Genomic DNA, 20,022 nt, shown 5'->3' on the forward strand with positions numbered 1-20,022 from the left:
ATATCCTGGGGAAGGGGAGCTTTTGAAGTTGCTGTGAGACTGGGGATGTTCTTCATACAATTCTTTTTCCCCCTCCCACTACCATCCTCCCTTTGCTGGGTTGACCCCCCCCACAAATCTAAACACATACACACGCTCAGTTTACACAATGCCTACATGCACAAGCTGAAGTATGCAAATGGTACAGATGCACCTCCTGCACGCATAACCCAGCTGCTTGCATCCCCACAGAAACTCGATTTTCCCCCCATATAGGCCTGTGACAGTAGGAGGCTTAATGTTGCCAGGGATATCCAAAAGAAAAAGAATCTTATTTGTGAGGGGTCGACACTTCTGCAAATCAGCTGCAAAGTCATATGATTCATCATAAAATAAAAGTATTTCACAGAATGGCAGCGGTTCGTCTCCTTCTGTGCTGGAAATTCACAAACAAAATCAGGGACAATCTGGACACTCAGTGATAAGTTAGTCCGACATCAGCAAACATATATGATTTGGTTTTCAGTTATTGAGTTGGTCCTAGAGTTTGACAAGAAAAACAAAAATCTGATATTTTATATAGTTTAATGCAGTAAATAGGCAGAAAATTGACAAACAGATTAATCGATAATAAAAAACAATTAGTTTGAGCCCTACTGTATGTATTTAACTACAAATTCAGAGAAAATAAATGATTAGAATAGAGCAGTTAAGATAGTCAAGCAGGTATTAATTTTTAACCTAAAGTTAACTTCGTAAATCAAATAAATTCATAAAATTGGAATTACTAGAAACTATAATGCAGATCTACATCTGTTTTCTCATACGATCAAAGTGACTTTGTTCACATATAATTATGGTGGAAATATATTAATTGAAAGCAAAGTGCAGAATGATTGGAGGTGACTAGGGCTGAGCACAGGGTAACACTACAGGGTAAGAACACAGAGACGAGGGAGACGCCAGCTAGAGACTGGTAGGGGCAATGGCCCTGGCAGAGATAAGTGGAAGGTAGAGGGGGGAGGGGGGTTACAGAGAGAGAGAGAAGAAACAAGCCGGGGTGAGGGCGAGCAGAGAACACCGCCAGAGGCAACAGCAGCAGCTGGCAGTGACTGGTATACCAGTCAACCATGGAATACATACTCACACACACTCTCTTTCTCTACAGCAACTGCAGGTCTAGACCTGCACCTCTGGCCTGGACGGTGGCAGAGGCTGTGGCACTGGCCCCTGAGCTGGGCCCTCTCACCACAGAGAAGAGCCCACGCCGTGCAGTGTGCCAGGGCCTGCTGATCTGGGCGAGGTGAGTCAGAACCTGTTAACATGACTGGTGTCCCCAGCCTGACACACTGGCTTGTCTGACATGCACATGTGCACATAAATGTTATACAAACGTGTATGCTCTCGCTCTCTCTCGCTTTCTGCCCTCCCAACCCTGCCAGCACTCCCTTTCCTCTCAACCAGATAAAATCCTTTCAGACACAAATTTCAATTATTCACCTCATCCAAATAATGCCATGTGACAAGAATTATCCCTACTGTAATAATCCACTTAACTGGGAAAGAGCAGCTCATCAAAAAGAGAAAGGAGAAAAGGGGCTGGAAGTGAGGGTGGTGGTGGTGGTTGTCTGTGGGGAGGGGGGGGGGCTTGTCAACCAGCCTCGAATCAGGACCCTCATAACAAGAATTTCTTCCCTTTTTGAGTAGGCAGTCTTGAAGCGCACTGGGATGATGAAATTGAAGTAAATTGAAAGAAAGCCTGGGAGAATGCTCCCACAATCAATAACCCCAGGATTAAATTAGCCTTGGCATGAAGGGATGATGGGGGGAGGATGAAGAGTGAATGGTGGTGAATGACATTGAGACATGTAGGCTGAACAATACAGCACTGCTCTAACCTGGATGCTGTGTCCATACAAGGAAAGTGCTGTGATGTATTCCAGCCCACTTTGCAATAAGACACTCTCGGTTATAATCATTGTCATCACTTGTCCTATAAACACTGTTCACTATACATTATAGAAAAACAACTGACGTTCTTATTCTTACAAAGACCCGAGATTCTGGTTAAATGTTACCAGCTTTGCAAATATCAACAAGTATGTGCAACTTTTTCACTGCCATTTTTCTTAAATACTGTTCACTGAGGACAAAAGGAGTATTCAATCAAACTATTAGGAAATTCATTCAAAAAAAAAATCCAGAGTGAAATTGTATTGAGGAAGAAAAACAATGCGCTAAACTAAGGAAAAACAAATCCATGTGGTGAAAGTTTTCTATGAAACATGATTAAAGCAACCGTGGAACCACAGTCGTTGTTAAAACAGAGCTTTCTGCATGCTTTTTACTCTCTAAAGCCGAGGAACATAAAGTACAGTCTCATTATGGGCTTGGGGACATCAGTGTGGTGCTAAATGACTGGCTGCTAATTGGACGCCTTTAATACTCGATCTCACTGGGGAACGTGGGTAATATCATCTGATTAGCCAAGGAAAAGTGGTTTGTTGATGAAAAGATGAAAACAAATGTCTGTAAGTCACCCGATCAGAAAAAAGACGAGCACAATGTTCCTTCACTGTGTCAATTTCCACAAGTGCATGTTTTCCAAATACCAAAGAGGCGGATTTCACAGGTTAGAACACAATGAGAGCACAACACAAATGAGTAAAAATAGATATCGAACTTACATATTGTGGTGAATTAATAGCACAAGGCTGAGAATAACAGCATGGAGCACATTTACTGACAATAGAAAATTAGAAAGTCATCAAGAAAAAGCTGTTTCCTAAATCACAATTGCCTGTCATTTGATCCATCCTGCAAACACACATTTACATCAAATAGGGATTCTTAAATCATTTTATGAATCTGGCATCAATGAAGTAATTTATATTAAATACTTAATTCTTACCAGTGCTTCTCTGGGGGGAGCTGGCCCACTGTCTCCAGGTGGAAGGCCATCCTGAGAAGATAAACACACAAAGTTGTATTAGAGTGCCATCTACTGGAGCACAGTGGGTATCAGTGAGGGAGCGGATAAATAAATAAATGAAATCCATCACTCTACGTTTCTCACTAATTAATGCTGCTGAGAAAAATAAAACTCAAGACTAACTCCAGTTATAAAACCATGAACATCTCGCACAACATATAATTGATGGTCTCAAACCACCTCTAGCCTGAGTAGCTAGCAGGAGGAACACCTGTCACTTGACTGCTCCTTCATAATGAGCTGAATGCACATAAAATCGAGTTGTAAACATAAATGGGAAGGAACCAGTAAAATCGTCTATTTGCATTACATCTGTGCGCCCTTCTTCTGCCTCATATAACGCTGAGCAATAAAAGAAATAGTGACACGTAAAGTGGATGCATGTGCACAAAAGGGACGAGATACTTTAGGACACATGTCCCTGCACTAGCTCGTCATTTAGTCAACATGGAGTCCCACTGGTACATTGACCTTCAGGACTTTGCACAACCTGTGGTGTGAACATTTACATTGTAAATGCAGCAGCTGGGTGCTAAGCTGCCCCCAGACGAGTTAAGCATGAGTCGAAACTTTGTTTACCATTAGTTTCCTCTGAATGATCGACGTCTGTCAGCGTTTTAAAACCGATAGCAGTGTCAGGGACGAGACGCGGAGGGGAGTGCGAACCCCACCAGGCTCGTCCGGGCTAACTGTGACCTTTCCACCCATCCTATCATTAACAGCACTGTAAGACAGAGACGAGGCTACATTGTCAGGGGGAAGGGCGGGCATTGAGTCCAAGTAAAGAGCTAGCCGGCTGGGTGAGCTGTTCACGACAACATATGGCAACATGTGGCAGAAACACGACGACGTCCGCTCAGCCCTTCGCGTGGACGTGACTGCACAAACATGTCTGAGGAGAAACTTTTGGAGCACTGCCGCGGCGGCTAGCTAAGCGTGCTAACTAGCGAGCATGCTAACCAAAGCTAGCTAACTGGGGCGTTATAAAAGTAACTAAGGGGAGTTAAGGCAATTGAAGAGAAGCGAAAGATAAACACGTCGCAGGAGGTCACTGTCACGCGTGCACACAAACGGGTGGATGTGTTTTAGTTGTGTGAATGTGGACCTGTGTTGGTGGATCAGGTTGCTCGGTGGATGCCATCTTCCTATCTCCTCGCTGTGGTGAGCCGCGCTCGATTGCTTTTCCTTGGAGGACAGCAACGGTTTATATTCACCACTGGTGTCTCTGTTTACTTTCTCACTAACCACCATAGTTAACTACCCTGCACCGGTATATATATTTATTTAACACTGGTGTCTCTGTTTACTTTCTTACTAACCACCATAGTTAACTACCCTGCACCAGTATATATATTTATTTAACACTGGTGTCTCTGTTTACTTTCTTACTAACCACCACAGTTAACTACCCTGCACCAGTAAATATATTATATTCACCACTGATGTCTCTGTTTACTTTCTCACTAACCACCATAGTTGACTACCCTGCACCACACTAAACACAGTTCAGTGTCCATTAGTGCAAACAGGACACAAACAGACAACTTCAACTGAACTGGTAACACTTCATTGAAAGAGAAAAACAAACAAAATAAGAATATAGAGAGAGATCAACTTTACTTATACAGCACTTTAAAAACAACATTGTTGATCCAAAGTGCTTTACAAAAAAAAAGTAATGACAGATAAGAAGTGATTACAATTATACCGATAACAACAACGATCATAATACTAAACAACACAACAATTTAGGCACATTGAAAGGCTAAAGAATAAAAATGTGTTTTCAGATTACTTTTGACACTTTCTACTGAGGGGGAGAATCGTCATCTGATGAGAGATTTCAGAAGAAAAACAACCTGCCAAAATGTCCTTAAAGTTAAGATTTGTCATTTCTTTGCTAAACCAACAATCGCAAATGACAGGAGAGAAATATGAAAAAATTCAAACAAAACATAAATTATAGATTATAAAAAATATAAAGGAACATTTTATAAATTCATCAAGTACACCCTTTACATGCAAACATACATGTACTGTTTAAATTGCTTACTTGTGACAAGTCTTTTTTAAATATTATATTATAATACAATACAACATATATTATGTTATGTTTTATCACATTGGAGATTTACAGCTCTGTTGTCACCTCTTTGCCTCTCTGATCTTGGCGTTGTATAAAACTGCATATCCCAGCGTCCTTAGCGTCACCGCGGCAGTTCCGCGTTGGTTCGAAGACAGGAGTCTGTTTGGTTGTTCCCAGTGAGCATCTGAAGAGGAAGAATAGACGTGAGTTAGGGAACATAAAGGCCAGAATGGCGGACATACGGCCGTGTAAGGTGTGTAACTTCACACGACAGAAGTCCTACGGGCTGGTTGTTCCCTCCCTGGCGGAGCTGAAGATAAGAGGTGAGCTGCTGAATGGGTTCAACTTGTAAACGTGTCTGAATGACAGTGGAGATGTACAGATTCTAATGTAACACCCACTCTACAAGACACAGAAACATGGGACGTCAAAGTGAAACAGCCTCGAGTGGATGTGATCTGTGTCTTACTGTGATCCCACTTATCTGGGATTCGGTCTGGGCTCTGGTGTGAACCTGTAACACGACTGTTTGAATGTAGATCCTGGTCACTGACAGGTTAAACTCTGCTGGTATTCTGCTGCACACGTGAATCTCACTTATCTGTCAGGGGTCCTGTTGGAACTTGCAGGAGACCAACATGAAAAGTCAGAGAGCTGCCTCAGTGTCCTGCTCATTCCTTCAGTGCTCGTCAGCAGGCGTTGCCCGCATCACTGCAATCCTCAAGCTGTCTGCCCAGTAGAGCTGGAAGTCACACATGTAGTAATGATAATAATTATTATAATAATAAACTTGATATGTAGTATCTTTAGTATCTTTCAAAACACAGTTACAGGGGTGCTTTACCAGTCAAAAATGTAAAGCAAACAATAGGAAACAGTTTGAAAAAGCAAAGTGAAACAATTAAAAGTAATTTGAAGATCACAAAGTGTTAGATGCAGCTTGTATGTTAGATTACATCAGTGTTGCTCTTCTGGGACTATGACTACAAATTGTCGATTTCTAGAGATGTATAGATGGATAAAAAAGTTTTGGTGACTGGTGATGTGACAATACCTGGAAGCATGTCATTTAAAAAATGCATTTGAAGATTCATTTTGTGATCTAATTATAATGTCATCAATTGCTTTCAATGGTGTCCCCTAATTTTGCCTAATTCTTTTCATTGAGATCCATGAGTTATTCCCTAGGAAAATGGTTCCATTGTTGAAAAACTGGATTTGCCCCCTGATCTTGTTTACAAACAAACAGACAAGAGTGAAAACATAATCTCCTTGGTGGAGGTAATTAAAGACCCCAAAAACCAAATCTATGAGAAGCAAACCCACCAGACACATTAACTAAATTATGTATTTATCATTGGCATGAGGAATACGTCATTTTAAAATCCAAGCCTCAGGTTAAAGAGGCAGAGGGACTCAAGAATGCAACAGCAGTGTACTGGATGACAGGGAGGAGCAGCTGTGATGAAAGAGGAGGTGACATCTTTATTGGATGGACTTGTTTAAAGTACAGAAGTCATCGGTATTTGCTGGAATCAGCTGATGATCATCTGGTATGTGAGTTGGCTGCCTAAGATATTCAAGCTTGGGACCGGTTGTCCTACTTATTTTGGTTCTGAAACATGGCAACATGGCCAAAGATGTCGATGTGTCAAAGAGGTGCTCATAATGAAGCATATTCACACATTCGACCTGTACAGTCTCTCATCTCTCTCTCTTCCTGCAGGGTCTGAGTTCCTTGGGTGTCCCAGTGACCAGGTCACAGTGGTCCTAGAGGATGATGGGACGATAGTAGAGGATCAGTCCTACTTCTTGTGTTTACCCCCAAACACAAAGTTCATGCTGTTGCATGAAAAAGAATCATGGTCTCCACTTCGCAAGAGTAAGCAGGTTTACTTCTGTCACAGATCTGGCTTCAGTCTGAAGTGATTCTTAACATTTTAACAGTGAAATGCTCAGCCTTGTGTGTTTAGGTGCTCAGTTTACCTCTCATTGTAGTGGATGGTGGCACAGCCTGGATGGCCAGGGAGTCTGTGATTCTGGAGAATGATACTGTGGATGCCCTCGGCCTTGTAGCCCCCTGGTGGGGCCTGGCTCAGCAGCTGAAGCAGGACCTGGCCAGCATCATCCTCTTGTCTGAGGACGACCTACAGGTACCAACATTATTCTTCTGTTTTACAAACAGCAGCTGCTGTCATGACTATCCCAGCATGCACTGGGAAGGAAACAATATGGAAATGGTACTACCAGAAAACCATGGTTGAATTTGTTTACAGTGTGAAAACACTTTTTTGGATGGTACAGACTTTGGGACCAACTGCAAGAAGTTGAGACAGTTGAGACAGACAAATTGACAATATGCCAACGTAAGACAAACCAATCTATAATACTACTTTTTTTATATAGCGCCTCTCAAGAAACTCAAAGACACTTAATATCAAGTATAGATAGATGCAGCCCACATAAGTGATGAAAACAGGTCGTACATATGTCACACAGAAGTCTTTAGTTCACTCCCTGAATAACAATGTGAAACCAAATCTAACCAGATCAAGTACAAACAATGTAACAAAGACATGAACCTTGGTTCAGGCCTGATCTAAACTTTTAGATTTGAAAATGCCCTTAATGTTTTTCCTGTTAGAGGATAAGTCTGGGAATATTCTATAAACTTTTCTATAGTCAACAATAGAAAAAAAAAACAGCTGTCCATTCTAAGTATCCTTTTGTGTGTCCTGCTGTTCCAGACTTTAGTAGATGCCCCATGCCCTGAGCTAGCCTCTGCTCTGGGCTTCCAAGAGAAGAAGGCTGTGGACCTACAGGAGACACTGCAGAGGGTTTTGGACAGAAGGGAGGAGGAGAGACAGTCCAAGGAGTTGCTCCAGCTCTACCTCAAAGCTGCGGAAAAAGAGGACAAGCAGCAGGAAGAGCCGAGTCAGCCCAGCCAGGGAGGTATGGCTTTGTCATTATGTGGTTTTTCCAATTTAAAAATGTTTTTCCCAAATAAAGATCTGGGACATGTTATTCTTGCCTACACACTAAAGAGGTTGCATTGTTTATACTGTGGCTTCTTTGACACATGTGATAAGTTAGAAAGTTATTTCAGTTTTTGTATTTCAGTTACATCAAATAAACCTCGGAAGCTTTATTTAGTATCTCACAGAAATATTCTGTCACATAGAGTTCTCATGGAAAACCAGCAGTTATATTATTGGCTCGGCAAACCTATCACAGCAACCTTTGAGAACTCAATCTTTCCATTAAATAGAATAGTTCTGTTTCTGTGATATTATCTTTTCTTTTATCTGTGTATCTAATCGAATTAGTTTATGATAATCATATAAAAGCCATTTCATATATGTTTGCCGTAAAATAAATACGTCTATGAGTCTTAATATGCCAGAGGTGCTCATTAATCTTCCCTCATTATAATCAATAAGCATGAGTACAACATCCAACAAAGTAATCAATACAAGTCTATGATTGTATCGCTCCCACAGGAAGTTAATGACCCAGAAAGTGCTCATTCTTTTGATAAAGGATCGTGACAAACCCTTAACCAGCATGTTAGACTGCCGCACTAAGAAATGCTGAGGAGTCTTGTGATGTGAAAAGAACTCTTTATAAACATCTATACATGTATTTGATTTAGTAACTAAGAAAACTATTTGTATTCAATTGGTCAATATTTAAATAGATACGTGTTCATATACATTTTAGTTTTTTTATGTGCCAAGTGGCAGAGCATATTGTCACAACAAACTGAATCAAACAGGAAGACTTCTTGAATTCTTTTGATTTTAAAAATGACATGCTGTGGAATCATCTAGAAAAAACTGCAGGTAATAAAAATCTACCTAGGTTGATGTTAGCTAGTTAAATCTACCTCTCTCACTCTTCCTCTTTATTTTTCTCTTCTTTCTCTCTCCTTGCCTTGCCACCTGTCTCATGGATTCGTTGTTTCATATTTGAAGCTCTCTACGGAGTCTTGCATTGCATCTTCATGATATGCAGCACCAGCAATAATTTTGCAGCTGTAAACAATAGAAACACTACCAACACTTACTGATAAATCAGTAATCAGTCTATTCCCTCTGCTGGCATACAGTATTTATCATTACGTGTAAGGGAAAAGGTGTGCTTGTGCATTTTGGGCACTAGGTGGAACCGTTGTCTCTGCTTGTTTTTTCCCCAAGTGGTAACTGTGAACTCTTTATACAACAAATGATCCTGAGAGAAAACTTGTTTGATATGTCAGGGGCTGGAGAGGTGGATATGCCAGACGGCATGGAAGTGGACTCCGCATCTGGATTCATGTCCAGGACTCTGATGGTCTTGAAAGGCAAAACAAGCCCAGAGACCAGGCTCTCCACTGAAGACCTGCAGGTAGTCCAACCGTCCAATCTGCCTCAACATCTCTGCAGATACAAATAACCCAAATTAGACTTTTATGAATGTACTGTGTGTAACTTCAAATGCAGATCCAGGGTTTCTTAAAAAGGTGAAGGATTTACAGTGGATTTAATCAGACCTGAGATTCCAACATGTATCATTCCTTCATGGCTTATTCTGCAACATACCTATTTGAGTAGCAGCTGTAGAAATGATTATGCAATTATGTAAAACTGACACGACACATCCACATGTTACTATAGTGACATAATTCTCTTATGTAATCCAGAGGGTATTTAATTTAGCTAAGCCTGAGAGAAACTACCTGAGCCCGACCAGAACCGGACAGACATTCTACTATATGTGTCCTGTAACCTGACCCTAGCCCGATGTTTTCACAATTACATTCATGTGTAGTGTAAAAAAAGATCAAGAAGATAGCTCAGCCAATGTGATCGAATCCAGACCAACCCTGAATATCTAGAAAACCTTTGTCTGAGCCGCTGGGTCCTCAACGGACTCGGGTCGGGTATCCACACTCAATACACACAACAAGGAGGGGAAACTACTGTCAATATCCTTTAGTCCAATATATCAACACAACTACCTAAACCGCAAATCAAAATCTATCTGACACATTGTCAATAGAAGCTGAACATTATATTCTCCACAGAGAATAGGATTTGGATAGTATTTATTACATGGCTGTCTGATTGGATTGCATTTGTTTGTACATGTGTATCCAGAAACCATAAATTAGTATAAAATCTCACATGTTCACGTTGGAAACGAAGGCTCTTCCATGTGTCCTTAGATGGTAGCGAGCAGAGGGGTTGAAGCTATGCAGCAGGTGCTGGGCTGGGACTCATCCAGGACGGCAGATCTGCTGCAGGCCTGCAAGGCCGAGCTGGCCACACGTCTTCAGCAGGTCCAGGCCGTGCAGTCCGTCAGGAGCACACAGCTGGACAGCAGCCGGCAGGCCGGTGGGAAGAACGCGCAGGGCAAACGAACGGCAGCCAGAGGCAGGGACTAGGCCAGCTTCATCTGAGCAGAGACTGATAAGAATTCACACTACCTGCCTCAGGGTCAGTAGAATGGGATTTGTCCTGTGGTACTGATAATATACATAATGCTGGAATCTATGAATGCTAATAATGTTGATGTTTGCATCACTTTGTAAAACTTGCAAAACCACCTGAGCACTTTTGCCACAAGAGGTTTTAACCACTAGTTGCAGCTTTCTATTGGCTCCTTAATTTGTGCCAGGCTGTAAAAATATACATATATACACATATAAACATATCTATGTAAAAAAAAAATCTGTTCAATATGGAGCTGAAAGCAGCAGGCAGTTTCAGCAGCCTGGTTCTGTTCATGTAGGGTCACAATTAACCTGCCAGCACCTATTCAGATCACAAGTTCACATATCACTTCTGTTGGGATCCATGTCCGAGCATGTAAGTGATTTTTCATTGGGGACTGGGAATATAAAAGATACCATTCTCCCAATTCAGTGGACTATCAGACGAATTTTGAAGCTGCTATTGCTGGTTTTGCTTCTAAGTTTTTATAAAAACTGTTATTGTTGAATCAGTTTCCCAGTATTATTGTTTACTATGTGCTCCTCATTATAATTGCCAATTAAGACAGAAATTATGCACTGCTTTTTTTTGTATGCACACATTTAAGTTGAATATAAGTAAGAAATATACTTTCAGCTAGTCAAAGAAACCCAGTTGATGTCCAGTTCATAGTGAGCAACAAAACTGATTATATTGTGTTTTTGAAATAATTTAAAAGGGCCATCACAGAATGGACATTTACATTTTGAATTCAGGGGATCTTTTGTGACGTTGAAAGTAGCAGTGTGCTCTTATTTCAATCAGCTGCTAGCCAGGCTGATCCTGTACCGTATAACACTCCCGTCCCAGTGGCCCCTGCAAAAAGAGACATGTACTGACCCCACTAGAGCTCCGTATCAAAAGTTTACTTTTATTACAATCACTTATGTTTACAAATAGACTCTCAATGTCAAGAAATTGATAAATTGTTGTGAAAAAAAAACAAATGTGTTAATAGAACTGAATTTGGTATTTTCCTTTTCATCTTTCACCACACTCTTCATGTGTGGGCTACTTTATAGAGTTCGACAGATATAGATTTTTGGAGGCTAATGCCAATACAGATATAAGGGAGTGAAAGATTTCTGATACCAATACATTGGCCGATGTAATTATGCAAAAATAAAATTTGGCAGTGATTCCTAAGATGTCGTTATGAAACCTTTATGACAAAAAACTATAGGCTTGATATTTTACAGTCAACTTTATTATAAATAGCCATAAATAAAAATTAAAAAATGATTTGAATGAAGGAAATCACCTTTTTTTTTCTTTTCTTTTCGGAAAATGCAAACATAAATCCACATCCTGTATTCTGTAAGATAAACGTTTTCCCATCTGTGTATATCCGCAAACAAACGCGGATACCAATAAGTCTGTGAACGGCTCATATCGGATCATATGATATGATTTTCTAGCCAAGAAATAGCCAAGAAAATCGGTGGGACTCTACCAATAGGTGTGAAATATCCTAATTTACTGACCTGTTACTATTAGTAGATTCAGTATGTGGAATATTGAATAGTAGAAATACAATAGTATGGTGGGAACACGCACAAAACTCAATGCCAAAGTAACTTGCACTACGTTAGAATGACATGGAGTGCAGACAGAACCCGTGACCTTGATCCTTCGGAGAGTGACAATTTTTATGACATATATGCAAATCCTAAAATCGAGTAGACATAATTGTGTCAAAACTCTGCGTCAATAAATACATCTATTTGAATGGATCACACGGGCTAATTTATCATTCCACCAGTAAAGTGTGAGACAAGACGAGATGTATGACACATACATGCAAGCCTCACTGAGCCCATTATGGCTGACATTTTGAATGACAAAGCTTCATCTTTGAATTATTGAGAACCTGTATTTCTGGATGAGCACTCTTTAACACTATCAATTATATACTATTAGGAGGCTATGTATCAGTCCAGTGGCTACGTGATATGCATCGGTGTGTTCGATGTGTGCAGGTCCGCATGACTCATAGGTCACGGAGAAGATGGCCTTTGTCGTGCCTGTCATCGCTTCATCTGTCTCTCGAACAAAGAACACAAATGATGGTGGACTTGAATTTGCGGGAGGATCATCTTTTTTTTATGTTGTGGCGAGATTGAGTTGTCACCACCAGCTTGTTTTTTAGAAAGATCTCCTGTATGTGCATTATTGGGTCAAGAGGTTTCGTCAAAAGTAACACGTCACACCACTTAAAGCTTCTAAGAACTTCCCCGTGTCAGTTCTCCAGCACATTCACATGTAGTATTTAATTGAAACACGTACGACAGTTGTTAGAATGGGAACTTGTATATGATTGTGCAGTATAAGGTACCTTTGATACACATGTTGAATGGTGGTAAATAAACTCAAACTTTTGACAGTGCTTGTGTCCTCTTTGTTTTTTCAAATGTGTTTTTATTTTCAAGTATGTTAATTAGCAGTGTTTATGTGCACAGCATTGTGCTCTGAGGATTTACTCAAAAGCTGAGCATTGAGCTGTGATGCACAACATTGATTTTGGCCACAAAGCTATAAGCTCTGGTTAAATACCCCAAATGCTCAATAGTAAATGATCAGAACCATTAACAACTAGAAGGGCACCCATAGTGTTAGCCATTGATTCAGGGCAGGCTTTTCACCAAAGAGATGAGCATGCATGACATGCTTAAGAGAACAACCTATAGGGTTAGTGAACTGCTCTGGTCAAAGTCTCCCATCATGGGCCAGATTAACAGAGCCTAGAGGAAGTGCAGGAGTCTAGTTTGGTCTCAGATTGCTTGAGTTACATTCTTCTGAAAGGTTATTATATATTTAATGCTCACCAAATCTCAAATCTTACCAACAGCAGCTTTAAAGACCCTAAAAGGAGTTTTTTAACTGGTTATGAAACAGTCTTAGTTTAATATTGCTGCCTCTTTAGGAACCTACAACAGCAAATAAGACAGGGAGAGAATTGGCTTTTTCTATAAACGGTTTTCAATGTCCACGAAGTCAAAATCCAATACATAAACAAATAATTTGTATCTGCACCAAATTGCACACACTCATATCAGTTCCCTAACTATGCCAGATTTATTTCATCAAGATCCATGAATTTTTCCTGGGGAAATCTGGGAAAATGTCTTGAAAAAATTCCTGGATCTCTACCTGGATCTCTAATTTTGTCAAAAATGTTGTTTCTTTTTTTTACTCGTGTCCCATCCTTCTAAGTTTTTGTGGAATCCGGCTGACAAAAAAATGTATCAAGCAACAAACCAGCAGACAGGGGCAAAAACATAACCTCAATGGTGGAGGCGATAAGAAAAAAACGTTTCTGACATAGTAAACCTTCTTTATACATCTTTCCTCACATACAGTAAGTTCATGCATGAGATACCGGGTTGTCTACAAATAGGATGTGTTTCCTAGCTGTAACCCTGTTGGCTGCATGCTGCTGCTACATATTTTCCAACAGATGGCTAATGGGTTTCATGGTGTGCGTAATTCCTGTGGAATTGGCCCCAACTAGGCTGAACTGTGAGTGTGTGTGGTACCAGATCAGTCGATTGTGCTGTCATGTGTGACACTGTCTTGGTGGATATGATTGTCAGTGTAGCAGTGCCCAAGTAAAAAACTGCAGGTTTAATCTGTAAGCACCCAGTTGCCCCGAGGACTGTCTGGGCCTTTCGTGCTGGAAATGAACTTTATGCCAATGTGGTCAGATAACTCTGAGAGGACTCATGTCCACCGAGGAGCTTACGATTCTGTTGGGTTGCAAATGTCAAGGTGATGTGCTTTATGGGTCAGTACCCTTCCTTACTCAGTGTGTAGCAGCATAACAGCTCATTCAATGTTAATATGGTGATGGTTTAAAAAAAAAAAAACAAGAAATCACAGGAACTCAACCTGCTGTAATTCCAAGAAACACGAAGGGAAAAATCTGACACTAGAATAACGGGAACAGTGGAAGTAAATCAACACAAGTGATTCCTCCTCACATCAGGCATGCTCTTCTGCACCACTTGTGGGCCACAGATGGAGGAAATGTTAGTCAGTCAATGCAAAGGTGTCCATTGAGAGGCAATTTCATGGGACTAAAGAAGCCTGTAATGAGTGTTTTGATAGAGGAGCAGAGCTGGGGTTGCTGAGAACAAGCTGCATAATGTATGAAGGTTAAACGACCAGCTTCTCAGACGAGACTCAGGGACTTCCAGAATATTTTAAAAGGAGTTAATTTATTGTTTCTGCCAGGGTGTTAAAATGCGCCCCCGTCTCAAGTGAGAATACAGCAGGAGAATTGTTTACACTCAGCTACGGTATTTTGTGGGATAATCTTTTTGAATCCTAATTGTTGTTTGGTCACATAGAGCCACAGGTTTTATACAATAATGCCAATATACTGTATGTCTAAATAAAAGTAAGTTAAAACAACAGTTTTTTCTTAGCCTGAGTTTATTTGCAGTAGAAAAATAAAAATTAAGCAAAATTATAAAAGAGGTTAAAAATGATTGTTGATCAAAACAATAAAATTAGATACACACAATGAAATAGCTTGAAGTTTGGGAGGTCTTTGTAGTGCCAAGTTCACGATGTCATATTAAAGAAGCATTAAAGGAGATATATTATTCTTTATTCAGTTTTTCCCTTTCCTCTAGTGCAGGGGTCTTCAACGTTTTTCAGGCCAAGGACCCCCAAACTGATGGAGAGATGGAGCAGGGACCCCCTACTATATATATTGTATAAAATTGTGTTTTATATTAAACTGGGCCAAGTGCCATGTATAAACATAGCTACCCTGTTATTGTGCATTCAATACTAAGCTATTCAAATAATACACAATGTGTGCATTGCTGACTGGAAGATAACGTCTTCTGCCTCCATTTATCCGTTCGCTACAATATGTTGGATTCATGTTAATGTGTATTTAAAGACATTTAAATTTGTGGGAAGACCAGGACCCCCTGTTGAAGACCTCGGCTCTAGTGTGTTATATATTGTATCTTGTGTATGTAGCCGATTTGCAAAGGATTGTGAGATTTTGCATAATGTACCTACATGAGGTGGTTAGTCTGACATGCCCCCTTGCAAGAGAATCACGCGGCAAGAGACCGACATTTCCCACACGGTCCTTAAAGAGACAGGAGCTTAAGGGCACGGTCACATGCACTTCCATTCTGTGCAAGCAAGGGGGGGTGAATAAAACATTTACTTCCTGGGGTGAAGCAAATCCACAGAGATCAACCTCGGTAAACATGTGATTATCTTTCACCTGCGTTCACGTATGTGTGGCCATGCTCAAAACCAAGCATTTCAGGCCAAGGCTAATAAAAGGAATATGTAAACCTTTTCAAATAAGAACAAAATAAAAATTTTGAACTGAAATTAGGCAAATATATCTCCTTTAAGAAAAGACATCTGCTAGCCTGAACACAATATCCAAACTTCATCACAAAAATTATGGTTATGTGAAGTTGCTCCACCGTAGAAGTCACCATAAAATGTTCAGGTTGTGTATAACGACATGCACAATGTCCGTGGCAACAAGCCGTCAGTCTGAAGTTAAAGTCAGGCATTCAGCCTGCTCGTGTACTTGATCTGCCACCCCTTGTTTTTGCCACCAGTATCAGAATTGAACCTAACATGCACTTGGTAACTTCCTGTGTCGATGCGGGCTGGTGCGGTTGATCCACAGAAGGGTCCGTACTCCTGTCCAGCTGTCGAAATCTGAAGAAGAGGAATGACAAATAAGAGACGGGCATGTTGAGTCATTAAATGTTTGCCTGACTGATGTCCAGCCAAACTTAAATATGCAGCAAAACGAATGGCCACACGGTATATCACCCGAGGAGGACAAGTCAATGACAGACTGCCTCCGCAAGCATGAGTAGGAATACATTGCTAATCATCACCTCGTGCGTGTGTGGGTGTGTTTGTCAGGTCCTAAAGTCACATGACTAACCTTCAACATATCATATGGACAGGGGACATCTTGGTGTCCCTCTACGTCAAAGGTTTCCAGGAAGTCCAGGATTATCCTGTAGCCCTCTGGCAGGCGGATGGTGTGGTCACATTGAATCAAGGGAGGGTAAGGGTTCGGATAGCCGGGACTGGTCAGGACCCCCGATGGTGAGGTCAACACCTGGCTGTGGCACGGCACTGTGAGGAGGAGTCTCATTAAAACCCCTTTTAAATGTGGTAACTTTTCAAACTAACCATTTGTGTTTTCAGTGTTCACATCTTTGCAACTCCTGAATGTTAATTTGTCAAACTGATGAATGAGGGTTCTACTTGAAAGTGCCTCAGAGTATGAAAATGTTTTCTTGATTAGATGAAAATACGTTTTTTTTATGAGAATTGAGATATTTCCTGGCACCATTAATTCATTTAGGTTTGCATTACTGCCCCGGCAAGTGTGTGCAGATGCCGTTACAGACGGAAACAAACGAGCATTGCAAAGAGGCTGAGTTGCTGTAATTCATATAATTAGTACAAACTCCAGGCAGATAATCATTTTTTTTGCCCATTCATTGCATGATTTGTTTTGTCAACCTTGTTCCTCCGGCAAAGAATAATAATTTAAAGCACATCAGCTGGTAATTGTGATAAATTACCTGTTGTCAGTACACTATTAGCGCCGCACACAGGTATCAATTTTTAACACCATTTTGAAGTTGCTTTTCCCTCGGGAATCGACAGTAATTAACCTTGCTCTGCACCAGCTGGCAGAGATCAACTACTTTGTGCATCAGTTTGCCTTTTCACTCTGAAATGAGTCAGCACAGGACAGCTAGCACCGAATAGAACCCACTGCAGGACTCTGAACCGTGGGCCCTGTGTGAAAGGTCAGAAAATACTTTTGTTGAAGATTTGCTCTGTGAAGTATCGAGAGCATTTTTAAAGACAAATGACGTAGTTCACCGCGCAGCAGTGGGATGTCATTTTCATCCAAGTCTCAAAATTAGCAGCTACTTGTTTTTATTAACACCTTCATACCACGTTTACAAATGTGCGAGCTGTGTCATTAATACAGTTCCGCGTCAACAAATATTTTGGAATTGAAATTTGTTGTTGCCGATGCCTCAAACAGGTCAATGCACACTAATGGGCATCAACATCTGCTGTGGGGTCGTGAGGAGCCCCATTTACACAGATCAATATACAGTGACACTTCAGCTCACGACAAAGGGTCTGACTCTGATTAAGCTCAGGTCTGCACGGCTCTTACCTGTGCAGGTTCTTTTGTTGTCGTGTAGAAGGTATCCTCGTCTGCACGTGCAGTAAAACCCACCGATGTAATTGTGGCAGAAATGGTCACAAGCTTTCTCATCTTCAATCTTGGACAGACATTCATTGATATCTGTGAGGTAGAGAGGTTAAAGAGACAAACACTACATCATAAATATGTACTTATTTTCATTCATTAATGTACATTACACAGGGAAAGGGTGAATTATCTCTTGTAGTAATAATGATTTGAGGTCTGCAACTTTCCGGGGAGTGGAGGTCACCATCTTTCAAATGTAATAAATCTACTTTGTCTTAACAGCGTCTCTCATAAAAATGTGTCATAAATTGTCTGAAACTAACCAACGACCAGATGTTGAATGAACATTTTAATAAAGCTGCTGCAGCTGCTGCCGAGGTGAGACTGTTACATTCAGTTGGAAAAGTATTAGTTGCTGTAAAAGCTTATTTTCACTTTTTCCCTTCTTGGTTGATATCAGCTGCAGAATACTAAAAGTAATGGAAGATAAAAGACGGACTTTGTAATGAAAATTGAGGGGAGTCACGTATTTTTTTTATGTAAGGATGCTAGCAAAATGAAAAATAGGAGGAAGGAGAAGTAGTAGCCAAATTACTCTTTAAACAGCCAAACTATGTTTAAAGTATTGCATTATTACAGTCGGATAGTTGAATGTAAATTAAGTTACTTCTTCTAATAACTTATGTTGCACTTTATTGGAGCTGTGTGCTATTGTTGTGTCATTATTTGTCCTGTGTATGGTGCTATAGTATTATAGTAGTATAAATAAATTAGTATTTTAAAACTTTAATCACAAAGAAAAAATATATATATACAGTATACTATGTAATCCTGGTATTATTTATCTGTAAACTCCATTATTCTTGGTGTAATTACAGCCAACAAAATCGTATCTGCCCTCTGGCCTCAGATGTCACCATTCTGCATCACCTTCTGCAGTGTAAAACGCTCGGAAGCCCGTGAATCGGCCCTCGTTAGAGTAGTCGCTCCTAAAGACCACTGACATGAGGTTTCCGGCTGACAGGATGACGGTGTTCCTCGGAGCGCTTTCGTAGTTCTTCTCCTCCTCGCCACAGAACCGCAAGGTTTCATTTCCCTCCGCCAAAACCTGGTGTGACAGGGTCAGAGGCCTTTAAGTACAGACTCCTGTGCAGATAGTGAGAGTGGGTTTCTCCAGCATGTACCTGGATGTAGTCATATTCACACCGGTGGGAGGGTTCCACGCTGAAGTGGGTGAAGTAGACTTTGACCCTGTGACCGTCTGGGACGCTGATGTTCCACGCTATGTGCTGGTTGTCAGGGTATGGCTGGGGGAAGTTGGGGGAGGTGAAGCTGCCATACAGCCCTGTCAGTTCCACACTCAGCGACACACGGAGGAGGGAGAACACGACAAATACACAACGCCCACTGGGCAAAATTAGGTGTGTTGCCAGTAGTTCCAAATATTATTTCACGCAAAGAAATGCTCAGTGACACTCACCTGGTCATGTTGGCTTTGCAGTCCCCGGATATTATGGAACAAGCTCACTGGCTCAGGTCCGAGGGTAAATGAACCCAGCTGTTCTGGCTGGCTGACATTTAGGTAAACAAAGTGAGACAGGCACATGATCGGTTTGTCATCATTCTCCACCTCTCCCAGTCACACAGAAATCTATCAGACGGATGAAATGTCAGAATAATTCATATTCATTCTTCCTCTTAAACTCTTTTGTCACCTCAAAATACCTCTTCCTCAAAACTCCCTGCACTCATCAGAGGACATGAAGGAGGACCGATGTGCATGACGTGGCTTATCGAAATCATCAGACTAAGAAAAAGTTAAGTTTACAACAATTTGGTATGTTTTTGTCAGTGGTGTGTGGCTGTGGCTCAGGAGGTAGAGCGTGTTGTCCTCTTACCAGAAGGCCGGTGGTTTGATCTCCGGCTCCTCCGTACTGTATGATGATATGTCCTTGGGCAAGACACTGAACCCTTAAGTGCCTCTGATAGAAGTGTGATAGAATAAAGCACTGGATATAGGTGTGCGTTGTTCGGGTGTGTGTGATTGGGTGAATGTAACTTGAACTGTCAAGCGCTTTCAGTGAAGCCTTGAAAGTGCCACAGAAATACTCAAATTGTCATAAAATGTAAGGATTTTAATCGTAAAATGAAAAAAAGAACAAAAAGCAAAGATCATCAGTGCTTGTATCACACTTCCCCGCTCCAT

General features: G+C 40.9%; 3 protein-coding genes across 5 annotated transcripts in view; 1 reads left to right on the top strand and 2 right to left on the bottom strand.

Annotated features, from left to right (window-relative positions):
• The window catches only part of pex14 (peroxisomal biogenesis factor 14), a 43,953-nt gene extending 39,777 nt beyond the window's left edge, over positions 1–4,176 (bottom strand). For all 3 annotated transcript variants that reach the window (XM_035160306.2, XM_035160304.2, XM_035160305.2), the window contains exons 1-2: positions 4,077–4,176; positions 2,891–2,941 (exon numbers count right to left, since the gene is read on the bottom strand). In XM_035160306.2, coding sequence (XP_035016197.1) covers positions 2,891–2,941; positions 4,077–4,112 — 87 coding nt within the window. In that variant the 5' untranslated portion in view covers positions 4,113–4,176. The remainder of the gene's footprint in view (positions 1–2,890; positions 2,942–4,076) is intronic.
• Positions 4,177–5,093: 917 nt separating this feature from the next.
• dffa (DNA fragmentation factor, alpha polypeptide) lies at positions 5,094–12,956 on the top strand. The gene is made up of 6 exons (XM_035160307.2): positions 5,094–5,380; positions 6,784–6,939; positions 7,056–7,210; positions 7,805–8,009; positions 9,316–9,443; positions 10,264–12,956. The coding sequence occupies exons 1-6, from the start codon at positions 5,287–5,289 to the stop codon at positions 10,480–10,482; spliced, it is 957 nt and encodes a 318-aa protein (XP_035016198.1). The 5' UTR covers positions 5,094–5,286; the 3' UTR covers positions 10,483–12,956.
• Positions 12,957–15,450: 2,494 nt separating this feature from the next.
• masp2 (MBL associated serine protease 2) lies at positions 15,451–19,375 on the bottom strand. Its single transcript, XM_035159661.2, has 6 exons — positions 19,297–19,375; positions 19,001–19,223; positions 18,747–18,924; positions 17,778–17,909; positions 16,512–16,708; positions 15,451–16,276 (listed from the first exon to the last, which is right to left on the bottom strand). Exons 1-6 carry the CDS (start codon positions 19,302–19,304, stop codon positions 16,118–16,120), a joined length of 897 nt encoding a protein of 298 aa, XP_035015552.1. The 5' UTR covers positions 19,305–19,375; the 3' UTR covers positions 15,451–16,117.
• Between the last annotated feature and the right edge of the window lie 647 nt (positions 19,376–20,022).

Source organism: Hippoglossus stenolepis, chromosome 6 (genome assembly GCF_022539355.2).
Source record: "Hippoglossus stenolepis isolate QCI-W04-F060 chromosome 6, HSTE1.2, whole genome shotgun sequence".
In the NCBI taxonomy this organism is placed as follows: domain Eukaryota; kingdom Metazoa; phylum Chordata; class Actinopteri; order Pleuronectiformes; family Pleuronectidae; genus Hippoglossus; species Hippoglossus stenolepis.